Genomic DNA, 9,954 nt, shown 5'->3' on the forward strand with positions numbered 1-9,954 from the left:
GATACTACCGTACAAATGCTAATCTAGTGTGGGCCCCACCAAACACCCACAAATCAACGGCTCTGCATCCAAACAAAGCGTTCGCTCTGTCACTAATCAGTTTTAAATATGCTTACATAATCAAGCGAAGTCATCAACTTAGACAAATTACTAAACTTTAAACGAGCTGATTCAAAAACCAACATGAAAATTTGAGTCGGTTTCCAATCTAAAATTACTACGTATATTGCAAAGTTTCCATATTTTTTTCACATTTGCAAGTGTTTTTCCTTTATTTGGGCGAAAATGTAAAAGATCCAAGTTGAGGAGAAAAGAGTAGAAAGTAGTAGAGTAGTTGATGATAAGCTGCTTGATTGAAACAGGTGGGGAATTGTGTTTATATGACAGAGAAAGGACTGTGTCCGATGCAATAGTGTCAACAAACAGTTTCGTCTTTTTCCTTCCTATTTTTATTCGAAGATTAAAGGCGAGAGAGGAAAGAGAGAGGAGCACCTTATCTCTCTTGCAGAAAGGACATTAACAATAAAGGCAAATACCCAAGAGAAAAGAAAACAAAGGAAAGAACAGAAAGAGGAAAGTACTCACAGTCACGCCCAAAATCGCCCACCTTCTCGCTCTCTGCTGCTCTCAATCAATACTCTGTGTCTCTCCATTTTCAACCCCAACATATCAGAAATATTGCTAGAGAGTACAGTACCATATTAAAGAGTACCAAAAAGGTTGCTTTTTTTAATTCTATTTTTGAGCTAACTCTGTCTTCTATAAATGGAGGTTAAAGAAGCTTTTTGAATCATTGGGATTTGGTAGATTTATGAGCGGTGTTATTACACTCGAGTGTTATGGTGAGTTTTGGACTGGTTGTTGCCGACTGTGTAGTGGATTTACAAATTTGATCAATTTTCGTTTTCGGGGAAATTTAAGCTGAGCTGCATAAGATGAATCATTCAGTTCCTGAGTTTGATATGGATGATGACTACACTATTCCTACGTCTTCTGGTCTTACCAGACCTAAAAAGTCTGCAATGTAAGCTTTACGCACTTTTTAATGTTTTTTGATTTAAATGAAAGGTTTTCTGATTTGTGATTGAATGAAGAGTTTCTTCTTTTTTAATTTAATGGTTTCACAGGGCGGAAGAGGATATCATGGAACTATTGTGGCATAATGGACAAGTGGTTATGCAGAGCCAAAATCAAAGATCTCTGAAGAAATCTCACATTAGCAACGGCGGTGGCGGAGGTGGCAGCGGTGATGCGCTTATTCCCTCCGAACAAGCTGTCAGTAGAGAGATCCGACATGTAGAGGAAACTACTACACCACAGCAACTGTTTATGCAGGAGGACGAGATGGCCTCATGGCTTCACTACCCACTCGATGACTCCTCCTCCTTCGAACGTGATCTTTACGCCGATCTCCTTTATTCCACACCGAGCGCAACCGTTACAACCGCTGCGCCGCCGCGAGAAATCCGTACGCCCCCGGTGGAGATCCGTCCACCTCCGCCGCATCCATCCCCTGCACCGCCGATTGCAGTGGCTCCACGACCGCCTATACCTCCTCCTGCAAGACGTCCCGGCACTGAAAGCTCACATCGGTTCCAGAACTTCGGACACTTCTCGCGATTGCCTAGTCGAACAAGGTCAGAACTTGGTCCGTCAAATTCGAGCAAGTCACCTAGAGAATCAACGGTTGTGGACTCAAACGAAACTCCAATTTCAGGGCCTGAATCTAGGGTTTCACAGGTAGCGGATAATGTAGTACCGGTTCCCGGCGGAAATGGAGCATGTGGGGCTGTAAATGTCAACGGAACTGCGACTGCGTCAACGGCAATTAGGGAACCGGCGACAACATGTGAGCTTTCGGTGACGTCATCTCCCGGCTCAGGAAACAGTATAAACGCCAGCGCTGAACCACCGCTGTCGGAAACGGCGGCGTTGGCGACACCGACGGCTGCGGCATCGAATGATCGGAAACGCAAAGGAATAGAAACGGACGACGGGGATGGTCAGAATGAGGTGAGCAGTTAATTTGTTGTTTTCTTCCTTTGTAATTCCCAATTACTCGCACCTGTACCTGTCTAAGCGCTGTCGTTTTTCGTGGCTCGCAAGAATATCCAACTTACGGTGCATTTTAGCCCAAGGAGGGATTTTCTCATTGGCCACGTCATCTGCTTATGCTTGACGTACTGCGAGCCTATTATTTGTGGCTGTGGTTCATTTGAGTGTCATAGTACGTGACACGTGTCTAAATCACTAAACCAAAAAAATTGTTTTAAGAATATCTTTGAAACTTGAGATCGTAAAAGGTTTAGGGGTATAAAAATTTTGTGGGATCATGACATTTTGTGGTTACAAAAGTTACTTATTAAGGGTAAAATGAATAAAATAAAGAGTTTAAAGTTGAATTATTTTCAAATTTAAAAATGTGTCATTTATTTTATAACAGATTAAAAAGAAAAGTACACCATCTAATTTGAAACGGAAGGAGTACCTGTTCTTCGAAAAAGAATCTTTGAATATTTTAAGTACTTCTAAGATGCTAGTTCCTCGTACTAACTTATGTGGTGCGATTTAATTGGGCATTCAATTTTTAAAAAGAAATACATTAATTATTTTTAAAATTTATGATCTAAATCAAGTTATAGATATTTATGTTGTTATAAATTATTTTAAATACTCCCTCCGTTTCAATTTATGCGAATTTGTTTGATTGGGCGCGAAATTTAAGAAGAAATGAAGATATTTGGAATTTGTAGTCCTAAACAAGTCAAAAAGGGACCCAGAGTATTTATGTGATTAAAAAAATTTCTCATTAAGGATAAAATTGTAAGTTTAAGCTAAATTGTTACCAAATTTAGAAATGGTCATTCTTTTTGGAACAAACTAAAAAGGAAATAGGTTCACATAAATTGGAATAGAGGGAGTATGTAAATTGATAATTCATTTTAAACATAGCAAAAAGAAAAAAATGTATCATGGTAGGGGGAGGGGGATTAAGTACTCCCTCCGTTTCATATTAGATGAGGTAGTTTGACTCGGCACGAAGTTTAAGAAAAAAGAAGAAGACTTTTCAAACTTGTGATCTTAAAAGCTTAAGGGATAAAAAGTTTGGGGGACCATAACATTTATGTGACTATAAAAACTTCTCTTTAAAGGTAAATGGGTAAAATAAAAGAGTTTAAAGTTGAATTATTTTCAAATTTAAAAATGTATTATTTGTTTCGGAACAAATTAAAAAGGAAAGTACCTCATTTAATATAAAACGAAGAGAGTAATAGGTGGCAGCGCACCTCCAGTAGTGAAGAACACTCCAGATTGTTCAACAAGGATTTTATTTTGGTTTCATTTTAAGCGTAAAGTCACGGGACTGTTTGGACTGTTGTTCCACTTTGTCCCATTCTGTGTTAACCATGGAACAGGGCGGCTTCAGAGGGGGCTGTACCTGTATTCATGTTTCCTTGAAATCAGCCTAACTCTGTGGTGTGCTGACCTTTTGGTGACCCAGCAGTCACAATAATTAAAATCCCAGTTTCATGAGTACCAAGATACTAGTACGTAAATAAAAGGAATATTTTATAACCACCTTAAACTATTTTAAGTCTTGTTTTCCACTCCTTCACCTCGGGGTCAAATGGCCAATTATAAGATAACGTTTAATTTAATACAGCAGCGCTGCAAATAGTTAAGTAGTATCAGTAAATCTAATGAATGAAGTTTGTTTGACAAGGTAAAAATAAGTCCTCGCTGGTTACCATAAGGGACTTGGAAAAGTTGGGGGCAGCTTGGAAAAGAATTATACTCTAATGAGAAAGTAAAGGAAAGATGTGAACTAGTTGCCTCGGAGATGAGTCCATTACTTAAATTGTCATTCAACTATTTCAAATTATTTGGTAAACTCATCTTTAACGAAATAGAAAAGTCACTTAACTATGCCTATAAGCACTCAGAAGGTCATTCAACTAGATTTCTCAAATTTTTGATTGTCAAATACCTATTTTACCCTTTAAATTTTAACTTTTGTCTTCTTTTTATTTTAATTTTTTTAATATTATAATTTTTCTCTTTTTATTTTACATTACAGACTTATTTATAGAACAAATAAATTTTATTTATAAACTATAAAAAAAAATGAAAAATTAGTTTCCTAGCATATATAATCGGAATAATAAAATAATTGAGCATAGTTTTCAAGAATATATAATATATATTATAAAATATACCTCTATTTTAAATAATTATTTTTTATATTACGTGCATGGGATATGTATTTTAAATTTTTTATTTTCTTTCATTCTTAATTGTGTAAATAAATTTTTGAGTTTTTGTTGTTAATATTAAGATTATTACTACGAACAAATTGATCTAAGAATTTTTTTACTATGCTCAATATTTTATTATTCCAATATTATATATGATTAAATATAATTTTTCAATTTATAAAAAAAAATTTATTTTTATTTATTGTTTAGGTAAGTCCATAACATAAATTTAAAAGAGAAACAAATTATAATATTAAAAAGTAAAAAAGGGGGGGGGGGGCAAAAGACCTTATAAAAAAAAGTAAAAAAAAAAAAGGCAAAAGTTGATAATTTAGAGGGTAAAATAGGTATTTTGGCAATCAAAAGTTTGAGAAATCTAGTTGAGTGACTTTCTGAGTGCAATAAGCATAGGTAAGTGAATTTTCTGTTACAAACGAAAGAAAAATGACTTTATTAGATAATTTTGAATAGTTGAGTGACCATTTGAGTAATGAAATCGAATTCTTTGTCTGCTGGAATAATATAGCACGGTTAGTTGTATACTTCCTCGGTTTCAATTTTTGAGTGATGTAATTTGATTGGGTACAAAATTTAAAAAAGAAAGGAAGACCTTAAACTTGTGGTTTTAACATAAGCATTTGTTGAGCTATAAGACTTTTGAAATTTATGGTTTTAAACGTACCATAATATTTGTTTGGTTATAAAAGCTTGTCATTAAGAGTAGAACGAAAAGTTCAATTGTTTTCAAATTTAGAAATGTGCTATTCTTTTTTAACTTATTGATAAGAAAATAATTATCATTCTATTTGGAGCGGAGGGAGCACTTAATTTCTGCATGTTTCACATTACAAATAACAGCGGTGGTAGTTTGGTCGAATGAGGCAACTTTGAGCTGACAGAGTAGAACTTCCTTTGCAACCGAATTGATCCGACTTCTGCCCAAAGTAATAGAAATTCATTTATTTTTCAGCTCTCTTTGAACTTTGTTAGCTCTCTTTGAACTTTGAAATGTCTGAAAGGGCCTCAGCAGGATTGCATAACTGTTTTGACAAGATACCTCATCAGTTCCATAATCAGTACATCTGGTGAAACTCACTTCAGAGCTCCTTGTGGCTTTTCCTGATTCTAGATTGTATAGAGTGTACTAAGTTGACCAGGTGAACCTATGAGCAACTTCTTTATCTGTTTGTTCCTCTGGCAGGATAACAAATTTGTTCCAAGCAGAGTCATAGAATTTTTCTGGATGTATTAATAACATTGATTTCTCACTTTATCCTCTGTTTACTGCCTCGGTGTATTACTTAGCAGCTTTAGTGCCACTTGATTAGATTCTAGAGAATGAGACTATGAGTAATTGGTAAAATCGATTATTTTCCCAGGAAAAAAAATGAAGTTGATTAAAGAGAAAAAGGGTGGTATATTGAAGTTGAAACACTTTCTAACTTTAGCGAGGACTGGGGGCAAAGGAGAACTCATGAATGCCAAGAAAATGTCATGATTTTTTGAAGTATAAATTAATAACTACAAGGAGGAGGTAGGAAGAACTTTTCAAAAGAAGTTGTGATGGTCGAGGTACACTGGGAATAGCTGGCCCACTTTTACCTTCTTTCCTCCCCAGAAAGCATATGCGATCTTTCTTTTTGAGAGATCATGGTAAATATTTCTGTGATTGTTAACTTTGACATTTGTGATGCCTTGCCTTGCGGGAGAAAGACAAGAAATACTGAAAGTTGAGAACAAATTCTTGCTTCCTGTTGAGCTTACCACATCATATATAACTGCAAACCTCTGAAGCAGACCAGATGTTCCAATCGTTCTTATTTTGAACATTTGAGTCTGCTTCAAGTATTTTTCTTTGATAGATTTATGATGACCCCGATTTTACTGTTAGTGCTTCATTAACTTATATCTCAACTGCCCTAGGACGCTGAATTTGGGTCTGGTGATACAAAGAAGCATGCACGTGGTTCAACGTCTACAAAACGATCTCGTGCTGCAGAGGTCCATAATCTTTCGGAAAGGGTATGTATTGTGGAATTGTTTATTTGAGGATTTTGATAATTCTACTGCTTTTTCTTGTTTGATTGTTTAATTAACATGCCAATGCACCAATCAACACAGAGACGTCGAGACAGAATAAATGAGAAGATGAGGGCTCTGCAGGAACTGATACCACGCTGTAACAAGGTTTGACCTCTTCTTTAAGTTCTCTACAATGTCTAGAACAGATAGTTTACTGTCCTCTTAATATATTCAAGTTAATCTTCTGTTGAATTTCAGACAGACAAAGCTTCAATGCTGGATGAGGCAATTGAGTATTTGAAATCACTGCAATTGCAAGTGCAGGTATATTTATTAACACTCCTCTCTGTGTATTGCCTCTTGATACCTCTCAACCCTCTTTTTGTTCGATTTCTTAGTAGTAAAGGAATTTGACAGTCCTTGCTGAAGAGGGAATAATTTCTTTAGTCCTAAAAAATATTTGACCCTTAAGCACCAGAAAATTGGATTTACACCTCAAGAACCTCATTTTTTATTACTTGCATCTTAAATGTGAATAATATTAAGTCAAGATATTACTATAAATATCTAAAGCTTATTTACTGTAAATATTAGTACATTTTCGGTTGCAAGTCGCTAGTCATTGCTTTATTTTATAGTTTATATATGGTAATCCTTTTTTCTCTATTATGCTAAGTTATAATTATGTTGGCATTGTGTCTTCAAACTTTAGCATTTCTTTTGGCATAACACACTTTTTCTTGTTTATCGTATTAATAGGAAGTAGTAAATGTAACTAGATTATTGAGAACGCCAATTGGGTCAATCAGCATATCCTTATTTCGCAGCGCTACACATTCTCAAGTAAATTACATCTGACAAAGTCAAATGGAGCAATTGTACGAGATCTAAGAAATGTAGAATCTGAATTACCAGCATTTGTAATTCATGTAGCAGTATATGGACACTTTTTATCAGTAGCAGTATGTGGATAACACTAATTGAGTTTTTGGATATTGCCTAAATTTTAAAAACTTGCATGCTAGTCATGTACTACAGCCTTAAGTCTGTTTCCTACTTGTATTGTCCCAAATGAAAAACAAAACTCATCTTGTCTTTACTTCAGCACCAGATTTTTAACTCATCTCGTCTTTTCTTCAGCACCAGATTTTTGTAAAAGTGAAACATATTACCCATGCCTTCCCTATGCATCAAATTACATTACGTTTTTCATACATTTTATGTATATATGTGGACATACACGCCCCGCCGGCGCGCACGTGTGTTCCCTTATGCTATTTTAAGTACGAAATTATTTGTTTCACTGTCGTATAACTTATTTAAATGAAGTCGCGAACGCTGCTTGTGTTTTGATTAGAGACTTGTATGGCCATAACTCCGATTCTATATTTTCATTTTATGCTGTTTATTCCGAAATTCTAATGTATACAGGTATATTAATGTTCACTATATATCCACACTGCTATCTGGTTTCTAACAATTTATTGCTAAGAGATTGCACTTCTCCTCCTCTCTATATGATTGACAAAAGTCGTATGTTGACTTACTGAGAGAAGGGACCCGTGTTGTTATTCTCCAAGTCTTCTTCTTCAGCTTCTATCTATAAGATTGACAAAATTTGAATGTTGACTTTCTAAGGACAGGGCTAACTAAACTGGGCCACTTTTAGGTCATTCAGTGCTTTTGCCGAAAAATGTTTGATAGAATCCTGTTTGGCTCCATTCTGGTGTTAATTCTTCCGTACTTCCATTCATTGCCCCAAAAGAGCGGTTCACCTTGTAAAATTTGTTTTTTCCTTTGTGAAAATTAAATACTCCTTTTTAATCAAACCCTACTCTATGTGGAGCTGACTGGTTAATTTAGTTGTAGCACACTCTTGATTCAAATTCCATGAAGGTGCTGAAGCCTTATTACTGAATTTTAGTTGAACTTGAATGTTCAATTTAATACCATTGCTGGAACAAGAAACCTATGTTATTCAGCTCAGTATATTTGAATGCACAATATCTTCCAGCGTTACATCGTGAACACTAAAAGTTCTCCCCTCATATTCTCACTGCCTTCTCCTGTTGTAGAAGCGGCATTCATTGCTAAAAATAAGGTTCATCCTTCTCCTTATTGACCTGCGCTTTCAGCTCGCAGCTGGTCTGAGCTGATTTACATATGTTCAGCGTCAATGGAATAATTTCTAAACTTATCTCTGGTTGTGTAATATGCATGCTGAAGCTAGTTGGTGATACAGTCCTGCTTGTTATCTTAAAAAAGAATTTTTAGTCAAATCAGAACATAGTTTGATCATATCTGCTTTTGTCTGCAGATGATGTCCATGGGATGCGGCATGGTCCCGATGATGTATCCTGGAATGCAGCAATACATGCCAGCTATGGGAATGGGCATGGTGGGAATGGGTATGGAGATTGGCATGAACAGGCCAATGGTTCCATATCCACCTCTATTGCCGGGTGCAGCGATGCAGAATGCAGCTGCAGCAGCACAAATGGGTCCTAGATTTCCTATGGCACCGTTTCATTTGCCACCAGTTCCAGTACCAGATCCTTCCAGGATGCAAGCCTCAAGTCAGCAAGATCCAATGCTAAATCCACTTGTAGCACGTAATCCCAACCAGCCAAGACTTCCGAATTTTAATGATCCATATCAACAGCATTTTGGTCTCCACCAGGCACAAGTGCAATTACCGCAGGCAAGTCCTTCTTCTTCGACTTGGTTCTTAGTTCATTTATTATCATGCCGACTATGTTCATGTAGAAACCAGTCAACCACCATTGAAAAGTCTAGTTGTTGCATATTGTGATGAATATGTCCATTGTAGAAACAACCAGCTACAAATCCACTCATCTTGCAATGAGGAATTACTTTCACCATGGTCATAGGTCAATTACTCTTAGAATATTTTATTGCTAGATACAATCTTGCCAAAACGAGTTTTATTAAGTGAATACCTACAAGATGGATGCAGCTTGGAGCCATCCACCAGAGCCTTTTGATATTCTCCTTATGTTTTCCCTAATGATCTCACCTGTCATGCCTAATGCTTAGCTTTTAAATGCAGAATCAGGCAGTAGAACAGCAAGGTTACAATAAACCCGGCAGCAGCAAAGAAGTTGGAAATCCAGGGAATCCTCAATCTGGTAAGCTTACCATTCAAATTTTATAGCTCATATATATACCACAATGGGGTGGTTCTTATGCAACAAACTAAGGGGATGAAACTAGAAAAAAATTGCTTGTCATAGTGCCAAAAAATGCATTCTACACGATTGTTGATGGTCTTATGTTCTGATATATGCGCGCATTCTACACGATTGTTGATGGGCTTATGTTCTGATATATGCGTTTAGCAGCATAAGGATAAGGATAGAACTCAATTGTTCTCTGGCATTGAGAATAACATATTGGTGCAAGTGGACATTCCTGCAGTATTTCAATGGCATAAAATTAGGACTTTATTCACTACTTATTTATTTGCAGGTTGATTACCTGAGGGCCAGAACGTAAGAGCTTCTCACAAACTAAATTTTGTAGTGTAAGAGGAACATCCGCTGCAGTCGGGCTGATACAAAATATAGCACCACTAACTTGTAATTATTACTGCAAAACTCAGTTTGCTTTATATATTGTGGCCCATGAAATCTCAATTCCCATTTTGGCATTTGGA

The 9,954-nt window shown here is 36.2% G+C and overlaps 1 protein-coding gene across 1 annotated transcript; it reads left to right on the forward strand.

Annotated features, from left to right (window-relative positions):
* Window positions 1-396: 396 nt before the first annotated feature.
* On the forward strand, window positions 397-9,954 carry LOC107828013 (transcription factor PIF1). The gene is made up of 8 exons (XM_016655263.2): window positions 397-1,024; window positions 1,128-2,013; window positions 6,180-6,278; window positions 6,378-6,443; window positions 6,537-6,602; window positions 8,596-8,979; window positions 9,349-9,427; window positions 9,768-9,954. The coding sequence occupies exons 1-8, from the start codon at window positions 936-938 to the stop codon at window positions 9,770-9,772; spliced, it is 1,674 nt and encodes a 557-aa protein (XP_016510749.1). The 5' UTR covers window positions 397-935; the 3' UTR covers window positions 9,773-9,954.

Source organism: Nicotiana tabacum, chromosome 22 (genome assembly GCF_000715075.1).
Source record: "Nicotiana tabacum cultivar K326 chromosome 22, ASM71507v2, whole genome shotgun sequence".
NCBI lineage: Eukaryota > Viridiplantae > Streptophyta > Magnoliopsida > Solanales > Solanaceae > Nicotiana > Nicotiana tabacum.